The 24,539-nt window shown below is 43.1% G+C and overlaps 1 protein-coding gene across 6 annotated transcripts in view; it reads right to left on the bottom strand.

Annotated features, from left to right (window-relative positions):
• Window positions 1-24,539, bottom strand: part of usp7 (ubiquitin specific peptidase 7 (herpes virus-associated)) — a 137,602-nt gene that overhangs the window by 66,045 nt on the left and 47,018 nt on the right. For 4 of the 6 annotated variants that reach the window (XM_084329460.1, XM_084329456.1, XM_084329458.1 and 1 more), the window contains exons 3-5: window positions 4,556-4,754; window positions 4,151-4,195; window positions 2,650-2,788 (exon numbers count right to left, since the gene is read on the bottom strand). In XM_084329460.1, the coding sequence (XP_084185586.1) occupies window positions 2,650-2,788; window positions 4,151-4,195; window positions 4,556-4,754 (383 nt within the window). The remainder of the gene's footprint in view (window positions 1-2,649; window positions 2,789-4,150; window positions 4,196-4,555; window positions 4,755-24,539) is intronic. The other 2 variants (XM_084329461.1, XM_084329457.1) reach the window with 1 other exon arrangement.

The raw sequence follows: 24,539 nt of genomic DNA, 5'->3' as shown, positions 1-24,539 counted from the left end.
CTACGCCACCTGACCGCCCCCGATACTGCTCTGTTCTGAATTTAGGGCTTAAGGCCCTCCCATAGTCGAGCAGACTGTACACAGAGCAACTTCGCGGAGGTCCGCGCGGACTCAAAGGGAGTCAAAGCAGACCCACAGCAGAGTGCAAAGTGCGAAGCTCCTATTTTCTGACGCGCGGACGTCCGCTGAGATCAAAAGCTCAAAGTGTCCGCGCGGACCTCCGCGGAGTCTGCTCTGTGTACAGTCTGCTCGACTATGGGAGGGCCTTTAGTGCGGAATTTCTTAGCTTTTTTGATGACGTTAACACCGAAGCAGCCAGACGCTTGGACATTGCTGTGTTGTGAAGCAGTGTGGAAATGACTTTGCACCAAACGTTCCATCTTCTCCCGAAAACGGAATTTAAGTCGAGATTAGGCCAAATTCTGCAATATTTCACGTTTTACAGTTGATTCCATTTTTATCTGTAAATTCCGTGATTCCGTCTGCGCTTCCGTGAATGCGGATTTCATATGGCTCTACATTACTGTCCTTATGGTCTGCCCAACAAATGGATACTAGATGAAAGACCCTCACCACCCCAATAACAGCCTGTTTCAGCTGCTGAGGTCAGGCAGACGCCTGCGAACCCCAGCTACTAGGACAGAGCGGCTTAGGCTCAGCTTCTTCCCCCAGGCCATCAGAGCCATGAACAATGAACATTGAGTGCTCAGAACATTGAACTATCCACACACAAGCACACATGAACACACACACGACACGCACGCTGTGCACGCTCACACACGAGCAGCCACTTAACACTTTAACATGAGCGGGCACACACTCATGTCGCACACTTATGGCCAAAGGAAAGGACACTTTAAATTAGAATAACAGGAACAGTGTATTGCACTACCAAAGCTAACTAGCATGTCCCATATGCTCTGTAAATAACTATGTACAGATACCGAGATGTCACTCCATGTTACCCGTTACCTGTTTACTGCACAATGTTGTTTTTTCATTTTTTGATTCTATTATATGTTGTACCACTGTATTGCACATCGTTGCGGGCAAGACCACCCGCATTTCATTGTATACCTGTATGCCTTGACAATTAAAACTCTTGACTTGACTTGACTAGTCATTGAAAATGAATTAAATACAGACGCAGACAGAGAGACACAGCGGATCAATGTAGCCACATAACATTAAAAATCTAAGTAATCATTTCGTAAAATGTCTGGTCATGAGTTCATGAGTTCATTAATCATGGGAAATGTCACATCACTGTGGCAACCCTATTCTCAACTTCTCACCCATCCTTCCCCCTAATCTCCTGAATACTGAATTGGAGAAGCTCTAAGAAAACAGTGTTTCCTAAACAGACTTTATTTGACTCCCCGGCGAGGTACATTTTAAGTTTCAGTCTGAGCTGGTCATCTCCCAAAAGAATAGACCTCTCAAGCGTTGTCGTTATTTTGAAAATAATCTCAACTGAGGCTCTGGCTTCTTTTCTTCACGTCCAACAGTGAAAATTTGCCTTTCCATTACCTGTCATTTTGACCTTGGGAAACTGACGTATTACAGAATAATTATATGTTTTGTTAAGTAGCCTATTTATAAAAGCGACATTGCTATAAATATTAGAAGACTTGATTCAAGGTCAAGAGCCTGTGTGAACCACAGATGAAGCTTGGGGCGATCTTTTAATAACCCATTCATTTCCCCACGGATGGAGCAGGACTCCCTTATTTGGGCAGAAAAATTATAACGCACAAGAGGTCTATAGTGACACCTCTCCCTCTCACCTTGCTTGACTCCCATCGCTCATTACTCAGACAGCAGCAGTCCAACTTCTGCTTCTCGCCCTTTGAGGCTTCATGGACGCAACTGTATTAACAGTGCAACCACTAAACTCCCCCGCTACCGATAACTTTCTAAACTCCCCCCACTGATCATCTTCTAAACTCCCCCTACTGATTACTTTCTAAACTCCCTACTGATCATCTTCTAAACTCCCTACTGATCATCTTCTAAACTCCCCCTACTGATCATCTTCTAAACTCCCCCTACTGATCATCTTCTAAACTCCCCCTACTGATCATCTTCTAAACTCCCCCTACTGATCATCTTCTAAACTCCCCCTAATGATCATCTTCTAAACTCCCCCTACTGATCATCTTCTAAACTCCCCCTACTGATCATCTTCTAAACTCCCCCTACTGATCATCTTCTAAAGTCACCCTACTGATCATCTTCTAAACTCCCCCTACTGATCATCTTCTAAACTCCCCCTAATGATAATCTTCTAAACTCCCCCTACTGATCATCTTCTAAACTCCCCCTACTGATCATCTTCTAAACTCCCCCTACTGATCATCTTCTAAACTCCCCCTACTGATCATCTTCTAAACTCCCCCTACTGATCATCTTCTAAACTCCCCCTACTGATCATCTTCTAAACTCCCCCTAATGATCATCTTCTAAACTCCCCCTAATGATCATCTTCTAAACTCCCCCTAATGATCATCTTCTAAACTCCCCCTAATGATCATCTTCTAAACTCTCTCTACTGATCATCTTTTAAACTCCCCTTACTGAACATCTTCTAAATTCCTCCTATTGAACAAACAACCTATTTTTCTCTGCCTCCCTCCTTGCTGTACTCACACTCCAGGACATGAAGTTGGAGAAGCCCCAGTCGTTCTCCTTGTGGAAGAACAGGTGGCTGATTCTGCGACTGAAAGACTTCTCGTCATCTTTGTAGTTTATGATCTTCAGCATGGCCTGGGCATGGCACGACCATGACCTGTGTCACAGGACAGCAAGAGGAAAGCAAAGCAACGTCAACACCTCTGTTGCAATCTTCAGCTGGACTCGACAACATTAAAAGGAGAATGATGACACCCATTTTAAGAATTCACATATGCTGTTTCCGTGTCCCAGACAGTTCAGTCAGTATTTAAGAGAACCCCATCAGTGATCAGTTAAAACCTGGGGCTGCTCCATAGACAATGAAGGGGGTCTGACTTTATGAGGCTATGAAATGTTTGTGTGAGCTCTACACACAAATGGTCATTCTGAATCAAAATGAAAACCAAATTTGCCTCATAATGTCAGAACCTCATTCATTGTCTATGGAGCAGACACAGATTTTTCATCCCTCAGCAGACGCTCGGGTAAAGTGTTCACCACGGCTTCCACATTTTGCCAGGCAGTTATTGGAAAATTTTCAAAGCGTGGTACCATTGTGTTACTGCTTAGCAGACAATGTGCTCGCTCTAAGAACTTGCTTCTGTAGCAAACTTTTTCTCTGTGCAGGGTCCCAAGGAACTCTATAACAAATCTCTATAAAACATGGTGAGAGGAAGCTGGTTCCTGGAAGTGACTGTATGAGACACGGGCAGCCATTGAAGAAGAAAGCAGAGCACCAAACGTCCGGCTGTTACTCGTACTTATCTTGATCGTGTCACATAAATACAGAAAAGATTCAACCGACTTGTCCCGAGTGCGGCCCGTGTTTATAGACTATTAGGAACGAGATAAGCAGCTGGTATAAGCCGGGCGCTTGATGTTCATCCAGTAAATCACGTCGCCTCCCCACTGACGGTACAAACAGGATGCCTGCTTGATGGCAGTTCATTACAATGATTTTACATTCTGCCAGATTCAGCAACACATGGCTGTGACAAATAAAGTTTAAAAAAGGACCATACCAGGTAGGCTTGGGCAATTGAATTTCCCCTACAGGCAATATTGTTTAAGAAAAACTATGATAAACTCGTCCATGTTGCAGCCTTTATTTTGGAAAATTCTGACCGGAAGTCTTATTGTTGTTGTCGCTAGCTTGACAGAGGCCTTTGCTACAAAGTTAACGTTACAATCTTGGGGAAGATTCAAGCATTGTGATTCCACCTTCCAATCAGAATTGATAAAGTGAGCGACGATGATGGACATAGTGATGTAAATGTGTTGTGTTTGCTTAAACTCAAAATTTGACTGGTATGGTCCGTTAAATGTACTGAAGTGCGTGTGTGTGTTCTAGGGGTGTAACGATCAATCAATCTAGACCGATGTATCAATTCAATTATCAACGATCCAATATCATCGACAAAGTGAAAACAGTGATCCAAATCATCATCTTTAGGATACGCCTTTATTTTGAAATTACCAAGGCACGTCTATGTCAGCATCTCCATCCAAGCGCGCCTCCTTCCTAATGTTCAATCAGTGTTGGCGCCAGGCAGATAAAAAGGCAAGCAGCCAAGAAAAAGACAATGAGAAGGTCAGAAGGTCTATATTTTTTATTAAATGTCTGGAAGATCTCAGCAATAAAATAGTCAAATCATCTTGTTAAGGGGCATACGATAGTCTCATATTGATCGCGGGCCCCTGAATTAAACTCAAAATCGTATTGTGGCAGACTGTGATATCAGGAAATATTGTATCGCTCTCCAAAGAATCAATATAATATTGTATCATGATGAAACGAGTGATTTACACCCCTAGTGTGTTTGTGTGTGTGCCCATGCGTGTGTGTGTATGTATGTGCCCCTCTCCATTCACTGCCACCTACGTGGAATCGGACTCTGCGTTGCACTGCAGGAAGAAGCCGACGCTCTTCTGGTGCGGCCGGTCGGGGTAGAAGCGCGGCATCACCATGATCTTCCAGGGAAGGTTCCTCACGAAGCAGGACGGGCTGAGGACAGACTCGCTCAGACGGCTGAACCGCTCCACCACGAAACGAAACGTCGCCTCCGACCGCCAGCTGGTGTCTGCAGAGGGGGGGGGGGGAGAAGGAGGCAAGAGGGAGGGAGAGAGAGAGGAAAGGGGTAGGGTGAAGACGAGAAGAGTGGTCGAGAAGAGGGAGACGGAAAGAGAGGAGCAGGAGAGAGACAGAGCAGAGAGGGAGAGACAGAAAGTGAAAAAGAGTGAGGGTGAGAATGAGTATAACGATGTGATGTCATTCGTGGTGTGGTCGGTACCAACATTCACTGTGTGGCAGTACAGTCATCACACTACATGACTTGGTATGTGGTCATCACACTACATGACTTGGTATGTGGTTATGTACCAAAGATAGTGAATAGAAAGCAGAAGACTCATTCCAAGCTGTGACAATTTATGGGATGAAAATGGAACAGTTCTCGTCTCTTAAATGGGCGGGACTTTTTACATATCATTAACAGAGATTGTTGGACAAGTCAAATAAACTAGTTTTTGGATCTACGGGTCAGAAAAGGGTCCAATTTTGTGTCAGAATGTTCAGAACACCTTCAACCTTTAAGACAGTCCAGGTGTGCAGGGGGCAGGGGCCATGCCTTGTCCCATGTGACACTGTATTAAAGGAACACGCCAACATTTTGGGAACTTAGCTTACCGTCTTCTCCAGAGAGAGACAAGAAGATGGATAACAGTTTCCTCTGTGCGTTCAGTAGAAAGCTATCTGGCTGCATGTTAGCCTAGCTTAGCACAATGAATGGAAGCGGACAGTGCCGGTTAGCCTTCGGGAGAGGTGTTAGTTGGACAATGTCTAGAGTAACCGGCACTGTCCGCTTCCATTCATTGTGCTAAGCTAGGCTAATGTGCAGCCAGAAAGCTTAGAAAAAGGTTTAAGTAGTGCCATAATCAACCAGACGTGATAGTAGCTCTCCACATTAGTATCTTGTACAATGTCATCCTTAACTGAGGATGAGATTGTTACTGATGTTGATAATGATTTAATGTCTTAAGTGTCTGTCCCCAAGAAGAATAGCTTTTGTCAAGTGCAAAAGCTAATGGGGATCCTAAATAAACATAAACACCATGACATGTTATTTCAACAGTTTTAGCTCGACCACTTCCTCTATATTAGGAGGACTGTTAAAGGTAGGCCTAATCAATGAAAAAGCACATATAAAAGAAACAGCTTACCAATATTTACAGATATTTGTTTCCAACCCCACAGATTGTGATTTTCTCCTACCACCCGAGGTGAATGGTTCACTCATAAGTGACATCTTCCAGTCCAGAGTTAAATGACAACTACCTCTACAGTTGTCTATGTAACTCCATTGTTTATGTGGGTTCATTGTGTTTTTAACCTCTTCCACCCGACGGGACCGGTAGGGCTGGGCGATATAACGATAAATATCGCGATATATTTTAATAATCGATATCTGAGAAAAAAAAAATCGACAATCCAAATGACAATACTGACCAAATTGAGATTTATTTTTCTCTTGTCCATTTATTTTGTTTGCTTTCTAATTTAAAATACAGTTTGAAACCGTCTGTACACAGTAGGCTATGTGTGCAGGGACCGAAACTAAAGACCGCCGCCCGCCAGGGGCGCTCAGTTTGTACCTTTGGCGCTTGACACTTAGAGGGCTGCCCGCCGTGTGGCGTGTAGTTCATAACGATACTCTTATTTTGATTGTGAGAGTACAGATTATAGCCTCTCTCGTCTTTTTTTTCTCCGCCGCGAGATCGTTAAAAAACTACAAGTCCCACATTGCACTCAAGTCAACGGTCCAATCACAGTAGAGTGACGTGACTGGTTTCATGAGAAAGAAAGCAAATGACCAATCGGAAGGTCTCATTTGGCTCGTTTACTTCCTGAAACGCCACCATTGCGATATGCGGGCAGTCTGCTCTAGTCTATATCGGACCTCCATGAGCTACCGTTACTGTTTAAACAATGACCCAGTCAACTATTCACTTTTAGTTTAATACATGACGAGGCATTGTCTAACGGTATCTAGCTGGCTAGCTACTGATAGCTGCTGATATCAACAAATGCTCCTGCAATAGTCGACTCGAGTGCATAATACCTCTGTTCCCTCGTTAGCTAGCTTAGCTAGCTCACGTTAGATCTATCTGTCCCAGTAAACTAAATTGTCTTAACGTTATCTACCGGGCTAGCAGTAGCTACAGATAGCTCCTGATATCAATGTCTTATAACATTGATTGAATGCGTATTCTAGCTGAGGGCATGTTGAATGTGATTTGACAAAAGAACCGTAACGTTATAAATAGGGTCCAGCTGCATCGCCGGAGAATCCTTGCATGCTGAATGTAGGGTCTAGCTGCAGGGCCGGAGAATCCTTGCTGGAGCTGGAGGCTACTCAAGTATACACACAGACAGTGGAGCTGTTTGCAGATAGCAAGCATTTTGACTTATTGCGTGGTGGCGATGTCTCGCAGATAATACAACTACAAGTAGAGCTGCCGCGATAACCGCATTACCGCGGTATCGCTGTTGCATCACGCTCACCGCAGAGTTAGGCTGAATACCGCGTCACCGCTGTTTTTTATCATAATAATAAAGTTGGCTTGCGGCTCTGCAGATATACCCTACTCGGTTCCAAGCGACCCTATTGGGTAGAAGTGGTACCAGAAAAGTCATGTGAAACATTGCAGACCACTGACTGGTCAGAAGAGAGACGCGTCACACTTTGTAGCCTCTGAACAGAAACAGAACGCCGGCGCCGCCATCTTTACTGCCTCGCTAAGGATGCATTTCATTCAGGATTTGTTTGCGACAGAACCAAGTGCAATAAACAAAAAAGAATGGATTCACTGTGTATTCTGCCTTATTTATTGATGAAACAAAACCGACATCAACCCAATTTACCACCGAGCGGAGAGTTTAGTGTCACAACAAGATCGCTGATGTGTTAAGTTTGTTGTTGTTATTAGCCTAATACTACAGTCAGCCGATATACACGAGAGGTAACGTTAAACCCGGGTTTGCTTGGTAGAATACACAATGAGAGGTAACGTTAGCTTTGGCAGAATAGACGCAACGAGAGTCTGGTTAATGTCGTTATTGATTGATTGATTGATTGAAACTGTGTTAAACTCTGGCTTGCTGCAAGCCCTCGGACATCTATGCCCACGGAACTTTCAGTGTACACAAGCGAGCGGCACCGCCTGCATCCCCACACGGAGACAAACGGAGTAGTACCTGGCTGCAGTGGAAAAGGAACGAAGTACCAGGTGCCTAAAGCGGGTCGAGTCGAGTAGGTACTATGCAGTGGAAAAGCGCCATTAGACTAGAGGCAGGCTATAAGAGTAGACTAATAAAAAAAAAAAAAAACATTCAAACTTTTTTTTTTTTTTGTGCGCACTGTGCGGTAATAACCGCGGCGGTAGGAAATATTTCGCAAATTCGTGCGGTAAGGAAAATATCAATACCGCTGCAGCTCTAACTACAAGTATGATTATATAATATATATTTTATTTAAAAAAAAAATTATATAAAATATATATATATATTTTTTAATCAAAAGAAATTTGGCAGGTAAGAAATATGCTTGGCGGGTAGACTCTTCCCATCTACCCGCCACTGGCCGGTGAGTCAAAAAGTTCATTTCGCTCCCTGTATGTGTGCTAGCAGAGCTAGACTCCAGTCACGAGTCACGGTGCACATTTTTTGTCCACCAAAAAAGCGCCAAAAGATCGAAAATAAACTAGCCGAGCCAGAACTGTTCAACTCCCCTGGAGCCACAGCCAGCAGAGAAGCCGGTTTACTTTCACTTTTAAACCAGCTGCAGCCTGAGAACTGGAGTGTGAGGGGATGTAACACTAAAGATGGCGGCAACGACAAAGAATTGCTGCAAAATAAACATACATCTGTTGTTAAATTTGTAAAATTATCGATAGAGAAATATGATAACATTATCATATCGTTATCGCGATATGATTTTTTGCCATATCGCCCAGCCCTAGGGACCGGTACCGGTCCCAAAATGACATCACGTCATAAATCAAGCTCTCTACACTGTAGGGCTGCAAGGATTAGTCGACATAATCGACGACGTCGATCATAAAAATTTGTTGACACAGAATTTTAGTGTCGATGCGTCATATAAAAAGTAAAGAGAGAGCCGGTAACATTCATTCAAAACTGCGCAAATGCACCACAGGAAGTGCTGGGGCAGTAGGGGTGGGAATCGCCAGAGACCTCGCGATACGATACTATCGCGATACTTGAGCCCTCGATATATCGTGATTATTTTTTTTTACTGCAAAGTAAAACTGTCAACATGTTTTATCTAATAAAATAAAGTTCAGTCTGTTCATCTCACTTCAATTATTTTTATTGCAGAACATGGTATTTTCTCAAGCAGACAGATGTAAACACTAATCTGTGTTGCATGTACCTGACAAACTGAACTGTTTGTATTACAGTCATATTCCAACTTAACTGAATGCACATGTGTGTGTGGACTACTGTACTATTACAGGCATTGAAATGAACAATGCAACTTCCTTATACAAAAAAAATTAAAAATAATATTTTTTATGAATAATTAAATATAGATACTTGGCGTCCCTGTATCGATACCAGGGTTCGAAATTAACGGGGGCTTGGGGCAAAATGCCCTCGAGAATCAGTTAAGGGGGGCAAGAAAAGCCCCCGACAGTTTACTAATTATATATATAATTATATATGATCTACAGTGCAAGCATTTCCCTCGTATTTGCCCCTAATAATATGCGTGTGCGAACCGGAAAAATCATTTACTCGCAGTGTGCGAGACGAGTGAAGATTACAAAACAGCTCCGCCGTTAATAGTTCAGAAACTACAAGTCTCACATTCCACAAGGCGCATAAACGTCCAATCACAGTAGAGTTTCCTGCGGTGGCGCGGCTGGTTTCATGCAAGTGAAAGGAAATGAGAACACAGATACGCGCTGGAAAACAAAGTCACGGTACCGGCATAGGCAAGTTATACATTCAATATCAGACAACGCAAAAGATTCAGCCAGCCATGAAGCCCATTCATTTTTATTTTGAGCAAAAGAGAGACGAGGAGAAAGAGGAATCCGGCGAGGCAGCTAATGTTACTGAGGCAGATAACGTTAGCGAAGTTAGCACACGCACATACACCCACACTGTGGGCCAGCCAGTGACTTTGGTGGTGTGTGCACACAGATGTGTACGCTGTTCGCCTGTATGCTTTTACCAACGCGTTCGTGTTTTCGCGTCTCTGATTGGCCAGGTCATGTGACATGTACGCCCAATCGTGGGACCGCATGTTTCTATACTAGTTAAGCTTAGGCGCTCTTTCGAAGTTGGTTAAGGTTAGAGTTAGTCTTAGAGCATGGCGATAGAACGCCTGCCCTGATTCCAAACTCTAACCTTAACCTACTGCGAAAGAGTCGCCTAAGCTTAACTAGGCGTTAGGTCGTTTGCAGGCTGTTCGACCCGGAAATAGGCGCAGAACTTGCCGTCCCACGATTGGCGCACATGTCACATGACCTGGCCAATCAGAGCGCAAAACGGGAACCCGGAAACATGAACGCGTTGGTAAAAGCATACGCGCGTCCTGTTCCCGTTTGCACACGCACATACACATTGTATGCCATCACTGGGAACACTCAGAGGAAAGGGGGGCTGAAAATATCTGTGTCTATCCGTGTGTGTGTATAGTATAAATTATAGCTCAGTTGTAGCTGTAACAGAATAATTGTATTAACTATTAATTAACTATTATTCAATAGCGTTTCAATTATAATGAATTAAATAATTGTATAAAGAATTTTCAATGTTCTGTCATCTAATAATATATTCCATTGCCTTTCCCATCTGTATCAAAGTCAAAATGTTGGTATCGTGACAAGACTACAACATACAAAAGCAGCTTGACAACCGATATCCTTTGCGTCTAGTAGGCATGGGTCAATTTGTGATTTGTGGTGGTATGTGCTATTTGCACAGATGTTTAGCCCTTGAATGAATGAATTAATGAAAACTTTATTTAACAGATTGCAGAATGGGTACAATACAGTACGGCTCAATACACACAATTGTTAAGGGAATGCAGACCAGAGAAAGACGTTTGTCTTGTTTACATCAGGGTCCCCCATTTTCAATTCATAGTGCACACGCACAGTATAATATGCATGTGATAAATAGTTTGTTAATAAACTAAATTTCTTTGTGCGCTCCTAAATTTTTATTAAAATTTTATTTATTTAAATTTTATTTAAGAGCACATGTGCTCCTTGGGAAAAAGGTTAGCATAGAGCCCTATATATGGAGACATTAACATTACGTTATCAAACATAGGGACGAAGACTGTAAAAAAAAAAAAAAAAAAGTGTCGACAATGTTTTATAATCTTTGTTAATTATTATAAAAATTCTGTGCCCCCGAAATACAAAAAGATGCCCTGGAATTTTTCATATTTTTTTTCTAGCCCTGATCGACACAGTATCGCCACGCAAATTATCGCGATACTACTACGTATCGATTTTTTACCCCACCCCTATAGGGCAGTATCATTTCCCTTGTCTGCCATGACTGCATTCTGTGTACTAACGACAAAGAAGAAGAAAGCAGCAGCGAGCACTCTGGAACCGTGATGACAGCTACTCGGATCATGGGTAAGTTTTAGCTTACATGTTGGAAAACAGAATGTCTCATGGATAATGCTTGCCAAGCGAACGCTATTTCAGTTAATATGTTGAGGCTGCGTGTCCACCAACTACTATGTAACGTTAGCCAACGTTAACCGGCGCCAAGCTATGGAATGTCGCTAAACAAAGAAAACTAAAGTAATGATCATTGAAAAAACACCAGGAACCGTTTGTAAAATACAGGTGGATGGAGAAAAACTTGAACAAGTGAAGGAGTACATGTACCTTGGAAGCTGGATCAGTGAAGGTGGAAGAGCTAACATGGACATTAAGAGAAGAATCGGAATTGCAAAGGGCGCATTCTGGAACCATAAAGAATTATTGAGAAGAAACATAAGTTGGAAAACGAAGACTAGGATTTTGGAAACGTATGTTATGACAGTCTTTTCATACGGAGCAGAAGCATGGACGCTGAATGAAGAGGCAAAGAGGATGATAGACTCTTTTGAAATGTGGACACTGAGGAAGATGCTGAAGATAACATGGAAGGATAAGATCAAGAATGAGAAGGTACTGAGAAGAGCGGATATGCAAGGAGGACAGCTGCTGGAGAGGTTGAAAAAGAGAAAGATGGAGTTGTGCGGGCATGTTCTGAGAGGATCCAGCGGGTGAAGAGGCAAAGAGGATGATAGACTCTTTTGAAATGTGGACACTGAGGAAGATGCTGAAGATAACATGGAAGGATAAGATCAAGAATGAGAAGGTACTGAGAAGAGCGGATATGCAAGGATGACAGCTGCTGGAGAGGTTGAAAAAGAGAAAGATGGAGTTGTGCGGCCATGTTCTGAGAGGATCCAGCGGGGAGATGTTCAAGAAGGTGGTGATGGGGAAGGTGGATGGAAAGAGAGGAAGTGGAAGACCAAGAAAAGGCTGGGTAGACGACGTCTGTGATTGGAGCGGAGTGAGAGGCGGAGTCACGGAGTTGGAGAGAAGAAGTGGGGACAGAATGGGTTGGAGAGTGATAGGCGACCTTCGGAACGAAGAAGCCACCTAATGATGATGAAGCTTACAGGCTACTAGAGCTTGGCTAGGCTACCGGTGTTTACAGCTCCGTGAATTAGCACCAAGTGTCGTATTTTTGCAAACTCAAGTTTCAAGTTTCAAGTTCAAGTTTCTTTAATAGTTGTCATACAGAAGTACAGAATACTTTTGTACAAAATGCTTCTTACTGTTGCGCTCCAGAGACTGTGCATGACAAGATAAGTATGAAATAAAAACATAGTAAAAATTAGAAGTAAAAAAAGAGGTCACAGTGTTCAGTTTAGACATATGTACAATGTTCGTAGACGTAGTTACCATACAATATACAATACTGTGCAGTGTACTAATATACAATACTATATAGTGCAAGGCATAAATGGACGAGGTGCAGTTTAGGTACAATTCACAGTAGGTGTACTAGTTGTAGTGCAAATCCTTTATCAATAAATATAAAGTGTAAGTGTGTTTGTGTGATCTAAAGTGTGGAGAGTGGGTGCTGCAGTGTGTTGTTTGTTTGAGTGAGTGTGTGCGTGTGGGTGTGTGTGCTGTGTGCATTTGATGGTTGTTGCATAGTGATTATTGTTCGTTTAGCGATTATTGTTCGTTTAGCAGCCTGATGGCCTGGGGATAGAAGCTCCTTCTGAGTCTTTCTGTGCTCGCCATAAGACTCCGGTATCGCTTGCCTGACGGCAGCAGTTCAAAGAGGCAGTTGTTCGGGTGGCTCGAGTCCTTAATAATTCTCTTAGCCTTCCCCTTGCACCGCTTGTTGTAAATGTTCTGGAGGGTGGGAAGCCCCCCTCTAATTGTGCGTTCGGCTGAACGTGTCACTCTTTGTAGTCTGCTACGGTCTTGTGCAGTGCTATTCCCAAACCAGGAGGTGATGTTGCCGGTCAGGATGCTCTCTATTGTACATGAGTAGAAGTTCCCAAGGATCTTCTGACTGACTTGGAACTTCCTTAGGCGCCTGAGGAAGTAGAGGCGTTGTCGTGCCTTCTTCACAACACTGTCAATGTGTGTGGTCCATGTCAAGTCCTCGGATATGTGGGCTCCGAGGTACTTGAAACTGTTCACTCTCTCAACTGGTGCCCCGTCGATGCTGAGGGGGCTGTAGTCCTTGACCCCCGACCTCCTGAAGTCCACAATCATCTCTTTTGTTTTGCTGACGTTCAGGGAGAGGCAGTTCTCCTGGCACCACTGTGACAGGTTCTCTACCTCTTCCAGGTAGGCCCTTTCGTCGTTGGCAGAGATCAGGCCCACCACTACTGTGTCATCAGCAAATTTGATGATGGTGTTGTTGTTCCGCTGTGCTACGCAGTCATGTGTGTACAGGGAGTAGAGGAGGGGGCTCAGAACACAGCCCTGGGGGGCCCCTATGTTGAGCGTGATGGATGAGGAGGTGCAGTTGCCGGCTCTTACCACCTGGGGTCTGCCCGTCAGGAAGTCCAGGACCCACTGGCACAGGTCATAGTTCAAGCCCAGGTCCCTGAGCTTGGCTATGAGTTTGGAGGGGACTATGGTATTGAATGCTGAGCTGTAGCCGATGAACAGCATTCTCACATAGTTCCCCTGCCTCTTGTCCAGATGTGATGCTGCTGTGTGCAGCACATGGGCTATGGCGTCCTCCGTGGACCTGTTGGGGCGTTATGCAAATTGCAGAGGGTCCAGGTTGATGGGGAGGGAGGAACAGATGTAGCCCTTCACTAGCTTCTCAAAGCACTTCATGGCTATGGAGGTGAGGGCTACAGGGCGGTAGTCGTTGAGGCAAGCGGGCGTAGATTTTTTGGGTACAGGGATGATGGTGGACTTCTTCAGACAGGTGGGGATGACGGCCTGTTCCAAGGACAGGTTGAAGATGTCAGTGAATACCGGGGCCAGTTGGTCGGCACAGACTTTTAGGACGCGGCCGGGGATGCCGTCCGGTCCTGCTGCCTTCCTGATATCCACTTTTTTAAAGATCAGTCTCACCTCATGCTCCGTTACCCTGAACACTGAGTCTCCATCAGCAGACCCCCCCCCCCCCATTGCCGTGGTTTGTAGGCTGGTGTTGTTATTCACAGCCTCAAACCTCGCATAGAAGGAGTTGAGATCATTTGCTAAGGAGATGTCACTGTTCAGTTTGAGGGGGGTTCCTTTGTAGTCTGTCATTGTTCTGAGGCCCTGCCACATGCCTCTAGAGTCAGCCTGTTCAAACTGAAGTTCAACTTTATCCCTGTAACGCCGTTTTGCCTCTATTACTGCTCTCCTGACGTTGTATCTTGCCATCTTGTGTTCTTCCATGTTGCCTGTCACCAGCCCGGTGTTGTATGCTGATGTGCGCACTTTCAGAGCCTCACGGACGGATTTGTCTACCCAGGGCTTTTGATTTGGGTAGATATTAATTTTGGTGGAGGGGATTATTACTTCTACCTGAGTACAGACATAGTCAATCACCGTTTCGGTGTATTCGTTAATATTGGCTGTGTTATCACGGAATACACTCCATTCTGTGCTTCCCAGCACTGCTTGGAGTGACTCCACTGACGTCACGGCCCAACGCTTAACCTCTCGCGAGACCACCGGCGTTCGCTTGAGACTCTGTCTGTACTTTGGCAAAAGAAAGATGGCGGCGTGATCGCTTTTACCGAATGGACTAAGAGCCTGTGACTTGTACCCATTCTTAAATTGCGAGTATACATGGTCTAATATGTTCTCGCCTCTGGTGGGACAGGTCACATGCTGGAGTATTAATTAGGTAAGTTAAGATAGCTAGTGCTAACGTCCACTGTCTATATAGCGCCATGGTCTAGACTAGGCTGCTTTTTTTTCTTCTCTGTTGAATTTTTTTTTACTTTTTGGGCTAAGACTGCAGAGACAGGGAACGTTAGTGCTAGCTATCTTATATCTGATGATTTATAAGTTTGCTATAGCAATGCAATCACAGGTTCCTTTATGGACGCCGTCATTTGTAAATGGTGTGTTCCTCTGCAGGAGATCAGAGTAAGACACACACAGCTCCTCTCACTCACACACAGCAAACTAAAGACCTAGAAGTCTGTCTGATCAGACTCATCCACCTCCTCTCCTCTCCTTACAGCTGTTGGAGATGGTGGAGCCTAGAGTGGATCCACGTCACCCTCTTGGAGCAGGTTTACAGCCCCATCAGAACCACAGTGCTGGGGCAGATGCTGTTACTTATAAAACATTATCTTTACATTTAAAGTTGCACTTTAATTTGTATTATTTAATTTGTTTATTATGATTGATTATTGTATTTGTTATTCAAATACATTTGATTAAGCAAGTAGCTTAATTAAGATCCAAATTCAAATGTTTCATGAGTCCTTATTTAAATTTGCTATGGGATCATGTTAAGGCAGAGGGAGGGTGACATTCACAGGTGTGCAGACTTGAGCATGCGAGGTAAAACATGCACTGGAGCCCTGAAAATGAGCCGCGCTCACAGGAAGCAGAGATGGAGGGTGTGACAGAAATAATCGTTCGATGAGTCGACTAATCGAAAAAATAAGACAGATTAGTCGACTACCAAAATAATAGTTAGTTGCAGCCCTACTACACTGTCTGACATAATTTGTTTTTTTTTCCCCAAACGTATTCAAGAGTAAACATCATAACCATGTCACAACAGCAGCAGTCAGTGTATATTTTCAGCAATAAGTTTGTTTACCAATAGGTTAAAGTGTTATTAGTGAGATTTTAGTTTTTGAAATGTGTTGTGATCGCGGAGATCCGCCATCACTGAATGGTGGCTATTGTAATCATTTTGAGAAGAGGACAGCCAGAGCTTTCAATGAGCGTTGGAATTTTTTTAAACTACACTTCCAGGGGAGGAAACTAACTTTTTGGCTTACCAGCCAACTGGCGAGTATCTGATTTTTTTTACCAGCCAAACAGATTTTTTACCAGACAAAAAAAATCGCTAATTGTGATAATTACTTCTTTGTATGTCAAGCCGCGTCAATGTTGTGTATGTATCTGGGTAGGCACACTGTGCCTTTAAGACAGCACGGTGGTCTTACGACAGTGCTGTGAAGTACCGTCAAGTGTTGTGGTAACGTCAGTTGGGTTGGTGTGCTGTTGAATGACCATAGATATCTGACTATGCTGTTGACGTGGTTGTGCACAGTGCACTGGTTGAGCTAGCCCCTTTCGTGACTGCGATGTGCAAGCCAGGGGCTTTTGAGCATGAAATAAAATGTCTAACCTTACGTCGTAGTCCAGTGCTTTTTCGGAAACATTATAGTCATAACAGATACACCTAGCTGGCTGCTTTGAGCACACGGGGCTAACGTTAGCTAGCAAGCAGCTATATAACGCTAACTAGAAGCTAACCACTGTATACAGTTCCAGTAGACAACATTACACCTCTGTGATTTAAATGTGTCCTTAGTAACTTATACTCGATGGTTGTACTAGGGTTGGATGCAGTTCCCCGTTGGTCAGTCTGTCCGTTTTCCATATTCTGCTGTGTTTAACGTTATCTGTTTGCGAGTGCTCCTGATGGCTAGCCTAGTAGTACCGCGGGACTTTTATTATTATATGTCCGCGGGTTGGCCAGTACTGCGCAAACGTTTATTAAACATTATATGTCCGCGGGTGGTCTTGTGCAGTGCTCTCGTGGCACTGTCAACTAAAGCGAACACTCAGAAGACGCGCACCGTTTGCCAGTGCAGTGATTGCAGAATGTTTTATTTTTTTGTATACTCGCCAGACTGGCGAGTGGTCTTCATGAATCACTCGCCAAACGTAAAAAATACTCGCATTTGGCGAGTAAAGTGGCCTAATTTCCTCCCCTGTACACTTCACAAAGGCTTCTAGCTCCCTTCAAGCAAATTACTTGCTTATAATTTTTTTTATTCCCTTATTACTCTGGATTATATACCACAAAACTGAACGTTATTGGCATATATTGGCATCTTTTTTCCCCCTCCATTTTCCTCCGATTTTCTCCCATCCCAATGTTAGTCGTTATGCCAATTCCCAATCCCCTTCCTGGTAGAGCCATATGAAATCCGCGTTCACGGAATCGCGGACGGAATCGCGGAATTAACCAATAAAAATGGAATAAACTACAAAACGTGGAATATTGCAGAATTTGGCCTAATCTGGACTGAAATTTCGTTTTTGGGTGAAACTAGGCCTGCCGCGATAAGCAATAAATCGATTAATTGCCGCGATAATTAAAATGAATGCAATGATTTTGACGGGCGCGATTAATTGCTATTTGCGCGTTTGTTTTAATGAGGCGGACCCAGTGCCCCTTGTCAGTCACTGTCCGTGTTGGGAGGCGGGCCGCTGGCTTTACTACAGAGCACAGCACAGGAGCTCCGTGGGGCTAACGTTACCCCTCATTGTGTCTATTCTACTAGCATTAACGTTACTCATACAAACAGAGTAAACACAGTTTTCAATCAATCAATAACAACATTAACGAGACCCTCGTTGTGTCTATTCTGCTAACGCTAACGTTACCTCTCATTGTGTCTATTCTACAAGCGTTAACGTTAGCTAGGCTGTCTATGCTAACGTTAACGTTAGCATTAGGCTAACAAGCTGTAACGTTACCAGTCGCGTCTATTTGCTAACGTTAGCATTAGGTAATAACCGGTTTAAAATGGATGGTGATTACCTCACGTTGTGTCTATTCTACTAGCATTAACGTTACTCATACAAACAATCAATAGCGAGTTATATTGATCACGCTATGTACGATAGCCATGCTAAAACGCTAGCACAACATTAGCACCTAACCTAACAACAAGCCTTAACAAGTCAGCGATCTTTTTGCGAGACTAAACTCTCCGCTCGGTGGCAAATTGTGTTGATGTCGGTTTTGTTTAATCAATAAATGAGGCAGAATACACAGTGACTGTATCCTTTGTTTATTGCACTTGTGCCTGCTGCAAACATAATGATTATGAAATCCTAGAGACGCGTCTCTATTCTGACCAATCAGTGGTCTGCAGTGTTTCACGTGACTTTTCTGGTACCCAAAGTACCTGATAATCACAACAATACTTCCGGTCCGGTCGGTGGGCTTCAAAATAAAAGTCTAAAACACAGGAAAAGACGGAGCGGTGGGCTTCAAAATAAAAGTTTTGGGAAATAAATTTCTCAAAAAAAAATTCTCTAACCGGTCGCAATAATATCGCTTATCGCGATATTTTCGGGGGCAATTAATCGCCCAGCAAAATGTGTTATCGTGGCAGGCCTAGGTGAAACGTTTGGTGCACACGCGACCGGGGAGGCGGGGACGCTACAGCGTGTTACACACAACACAGCGGTGCTCAAGCGTCTGGCTGCTTCAGTGTTAACATCGTCAAGAAGCTAAAAAAATCCACAATAAGCCCTCAATTCAGAGCAGAACAGTATCCTAATGACTTTTATGCCTCCGGTGATAAGGTGTTTTGCTAATTCCGTCAACGTTCCGTGGACTGGACCCGCAAAAACACTATTCTGATTAAATAGCTATAACGTTAGGACATGATAGCTTCTAGCTAAATCTAGTGCACCCATCCATTTGTTTAATGCAAACGATTGTCATTACACACCGTCCTTTATAAACTACACTTAAATAACTATGTAACGTTATAGGACTATAGATGGAAATGATAGCTTCTAGAAGTTCTAGCTAAATCTGGTGCACCCATCCATTTGTTTAATGCAAACGATTGTCATTATACACTGCCCTTTATAATCTAAATAAACTTAAATAGCTATGAAACGTTACAGTACATAGGACTATAGATGGAAATGATAGCTTCTTGCTAAATCTAGTGCACCCATCCATTTGTTTAATGCAAACGATTGTCATTATACACTGTCCTTTATAAACGAAATAAACTAAACTAAAGGTGCCTAAATTATGCATTACTATATTTCATCACAATATAATAGATATAGCTAGGTTACTGACATTGTCATTGTGATAATGTCAGTAGTAGCTAGCTGTATCTATTGTTTACACTTGAAATATGTATTTTTATTTTGTCACAATATTAATTGAAAAATATTGTGTAAAATTTAACTGTATTTCTGAGTTGCAGCACTTAAAAACATTAAATGGACTGTTATATCTTATTCAATTGTGGACATTTATTCATTCCCACTTATTAGACACTATTTCTGATGGTAAAATTAGCATAAAAAGCAAAATACAGAATTCTGAAATATTAAAACGAAAAAAATGGAATTTGGGAAAAAATTAAATGGAATTTGGAAAATAATAAAACGGATTTCATATGGCTCTAGAACAGGGGTAGGCAACCCTAGGCACGCGTGCCTGCATAGGCACGCGGGGGCATTTTCATAGGCACAGGGGGCAGCATTAAAAATAAATAAAAATAAATATTATAATAATTTTTTTTTTGCTTTGAAATATTATAGTGAAATATTTTGCACTGTTGTCGCATTTATATTGTTGAAATCCTCCCACAGGTTCTTTTTACTACAACATATTTAATTGAGACCCTTTATTTGTTTATTATTTCAATTTAGCTGGAAATACATTGCTACATCATTCAGTAACATTTGCAGAGCCTTATAACAAAAATATTATTACGGTCACCATTGTGACCAGTGGGATTAATCAACAAATTGTATTATTTATTTTTCTATTTCATTGAACATTGCACATGTTAAAAGCCATTTTTTTACTCAAAATGTGAGTATTACCAAGTCAACTTGTGTTCTTAAAACAATGACAATAAACATAGTTTTATTAGGTTGAAATAATGTGGTTGTGTACTTATTTTTCTGTTAACTTATTATGGATTGAAAACTGAAAACCTTAATGCACAGTAACTGAACTCAATATTTTTAAGTTCTGGTAACTTATTATTATTTATTTTTTTACAGTGTAGTCTTGCGATCAATCAAAACTTATTTACACGATATACCTCACATTCACCCACCATTCACATCCTGGTGTTCTCCTGGTGTTCTCCATTAGGCCTGTAGGTGGAGCTATGACAGCACACGTACAGTACACACACCGATGGTGTGTGATGTGTCCAAAAATGAATGGGCAAATGTGAGTGAAATGGTCGCACTGTATGCAGCTGTTTGTCTGCATTGCATCCCCCCCCCTACTCAGATTTAGGGTTGATACAACCATCATAATAATATTGTTAATAATAACAATAACAATAATGATGTAATAATGTAAAGATTATCATAAAAAATACCTGATTATGAGAAAAAAAATTACGATGCATGGAATATTGTTGAGGCACACTAGTTACAACTATATTTCAAACAGGCACTCTATGTCAAAAAGGTTGCTGACCCCTGCTCTAGAACTTCCTGGTCGCTGCACACTTACCCCCCACAGTCGGTCTGGGAGAGTGGAGGCTATCACGTGCTTCCTCCGACACACGTCCAGCCAATCAACCGCTTCTTTTCACCTGGCAGCGCGGATTCTCATTGAGAGGGTGTAGCGTGTGGAAGGATCACACTATCCCACTCAAGTCCTATCCGCGCTTAGCAGGCGCCCCGACCGAACTGTAGGAGTCGCTGTTTACAACGACCCGGACCCACCCCACCAGCTTCTCCCACCCTCTAATACTGCCAATTGTATTAGTGTGAACGGCCAGCCAAGCTGGTGACAACCCCGGAGCTGTGAGCTGGATTCGAACAGGCGAATCTAGCCGCTCCGGGGTTTGGTGACTCATTCTCTGTTCTTCATGCACGCCTGGTGATACTAAATCCAAATAGAATTCTGCCATTGGAAAGAGTAGATTTGGCCCGATCCATAGTGTGCAAGTTGGCTATAATAAAGGTAATTTATAGGCCTCATATATATATTTTTTTTATCTACTTTTTCTCCCATTTTTCTATTTTTCTTCCCACCCCAATTTCGTATTGTCCAATTCTACCCTCCCCTGTCTCGAACGCTGTTTGGCCATGCCTCCCACAAGCCGTCTGTAATGTGGACGAAGCCATACATTGCACGAGTCCCCTCCGGTACTCGAGGTAGCAGCCGTCGCATCTTTTCACCTGCACAGCGCGATCTTTCAGCGTCGGGGGTGTGCGCTTTGGAGGGACGCTGCCCCCGTCGCTTCCTGATTCTACTGCGCAGGCGCACAAACCGACCTGTAGGAGTCGCTGTCCACAACGTCCGATCCCCACCCATCAGCTTCCCACCCCCTAATACTGCCAAATGTATTAGTATGAACGACCAGCAAAGCTGAATGCAATGCGGAGTAGTGCACTGCAACCTTGCCCAAGCCCGACGGGGCCCTACCCGACCCGACGGGTTCGGGCTGGGTAGGGCCTTGTTTTTAAATAAATAATTCGGGCTCGGCCGGGCCGGGCAGTGCCCTCTTTAAAAAAAATTTTTTTTAATTGCGTCTTTTTTTTTTTTGCGCTCGCTATACTCATAGGGTTATAGGTTAACCTTAAGTTTCTGTTTCATTTTCGCGTAACGTAGTGCTGTCATCAGAGCGTGAAAGCCTCGTGTCTGAGGAGTCAAGATGTATAGGTTAACAGATAAAATAAGGGAAAGTTGCATTTTTGGAAACATTTGGATGTCTCCCTCCGCAGCCTGCAGGGAACTCGAGGGGAGCGCGCGGCTCAGGTGGATGATAACTCGAGGGGAGCGCGCGGCTCAGGTCAGGTGGATGATAACTCGAGGGGAGCGCGTGGCTCAGGTGGATGATAACTCGAGGGGAGCGCGCGGCTCAGGTGGATGATAACTCGAGGGGAGCGCGCGGCTCAGGTGGATGATAACTCGAGGGGAGCGCGCGGCTCAGGTGGATGATGAACAAATTAACCAGACCGAAGCGGCATAGGTTGAAGTTGGAATATAGCCAGTTGGCGAATGTTTTAATTTGTTCTTGGATGTTAACGTTGTTAACGTTGTTCAACGCCTTGCTGACATCAACACAGCGAAGTGGTGAGTTTGATTATTATTATTTGCTGGTGTCTGGGGTGACGTCGCTGCTGCCCTGTTCTGTTGCGCTTTCATTATATAAATGTTGCTCTGCTCGAAATCTTATTTATGTTTTCTGTTTGTTTGTACAGTGACTGAGTAGGCTATTGTGTCGTGTGTGTGTGTGTGTGTGTGTGTCAAAGAAGATTCCATATAGCCTTCAAATTACGAGTTTTACGAGGCTGACTCGCGCTGGGAAATAGAATTTGCGAAAAAAGGCTATACTGGTTGTTAGTTTTCAGCATGATAATGTGTTATTTAGTTAGACCTATTGGACATTTTCGTTTTTGTTTATTTATTAAGTTAATATATAAACAGTGTTTAGAATATTTAAAACAAAAAAATAAAATAATTTTTGGCTATATGTTATAATATATATATTAATGTTTCTTTCGTTTTCACTATCTGTTATTTAGGTAGACCTATTGAACATTTTCGTTTTTGTTTATTTATTAAGTTCATATAAAACCGTGTTTCGAATATTTATAAAAAAAAAAAAAAAAAAAAAAAATAGGGTTTTCACACGGGCTAGGGCCTAAAATATTATTTACAGTCGGGCTTATTTTCGGGCAGGGCCTGAAGTTCACGGGCTCGGGCTGGGTACGGGCTTCATTTCAAGGCCCTTGCAGACCACTAATGCGGAGAGCTGGGCTCGAACCCAGTGTCTCCTGCATTGGTGGTGAGCGCCTTGCCCACTGCAACACCTAGCCGCCCTTTAGGCCTCATATTCTATAATAATATTTCAAATTGCATGGGTCCGGATGGCAGAATTCAGTACTGTATCTACAAAACCTTCTGTTTAATCATCTTCCCTTTATTAATTTCCTTAGATTCTTTTGTACACGTGATCTCAAGAAGGTACTGAATGAGCTCAGTGGCAGTTTCTTATGTCTGGTCATTTTTAGAATGGTGTCATCAGGGATGTGATTGCGCCTTAACACTTTGAATGCCTTATCATGCCTTAACACTCTAACTTACCATCTTTAGATAATGAAGTACTCAACCTCTACTGTATTTAACTATGAGTGAACACAGCACTCTAAGTTACCATGTTTAGATAAGTACAGTTGACAGCTGCGTTAACGTTACAATGTGTTGTGTTCACTCATAGTTAAAGACAGCCGAGGTTGAGTAGTTTCTTCTGATATCACTTTCAAACTCCAAGTGATTCGTTGCAATGTACGCGGAAATGCTGCGTTGTGTTGCAATGTACTACATGCATTTGTCTGAGCGGGGCGAAAGGAAAGGCGCATTACCGTACTGGCGTGCGGTGACGAATGCGGAAGCATTCTTGCACTCTTCCGCTGGCAATAAGCTACACGCCGTTGGTACAGCAGACGCTCTAGGAGCACAGATGGGAAAATACCGCCCCCTATCGTCTATCCCTGTGTAACTGCAGGTCATTCAATTATACTGCTGGATCTGTCGAGGTGGGGCCAACTGGCAATAATCAATAAATAAACGCGATCGATATTTGGAATGGCGATCAGCAATTGGAATAATCTTTTTGGAGAACATCTGATGTAAGGTAAGGAGTCTATGTTACCAGTCTTGGGGTAATCAGAGCTGTATTCACTGAGATATCAGCATGTGCCGTGTGTGTGTATGTGTGTGATCTTGAGGAAATTAGGTAATCGATTTTTCAGCCCGCCTATAGCGTGCATAAGTACACATATACTATCGATAATCTAGCGTTTATTTGAAAACGATTCATAAATAGGCCGACAAATGACAACGTGTCTAGTGTATTCGAGAATATTCCAATAAATGCCGTTTATGGGGGAATCTTTCTATTTTCCCGGAAATTTTCGAGAGAACGATAGCTTTTCGAAATGCTATAAAAAGGATATGAACAGATTAAAAAACAATCCGTTTCGACAATGTTGACTGCAAACAAGTCATTGATAAGCGACAGGCAGATTAGACACATAGCCATAACTTAAAACATAGATTATGCGTTTTTAACGCCAACATTGAAGTGGATGATGGCATTCAAGGGGGTAAAAAGGTAAACAAGGCCGGCACTGATAGTGTTAACACTTTAAGTGCCGGAAACGTGTTTAGGGGTCTTTCCTAGCCATGCTCAAGTTGCCTAGGACGCCGTAACTCGTCTTTGATATCAATATTTCAAAAATCTGTGATCGGAATCATATTTCCCCTCTGCAGCCTTCACACACAGTTCTGATCTCCTCTCAATCCTCTAGCGGTTCAAGAGCGCCATCTGGTGGCCGATCGGCAGATC

Source organism: Notolepis coatsorum (assembly GCF_963971535.1).
Source record: "Notolepis coatsorum genome assembly, chromosome: 14".
Classification (NCBI taxonomy): Eukaryota; Metazoa; Chordata; class Actinopteri; order Aulopiformes; family Paralepididae; genus Notolepis; species Notolepis coatsorum.
Note: the sequence above shows the minus strand (reverse complement) of the source record. Positions and strands in the feature narration are given on the sequence as shown.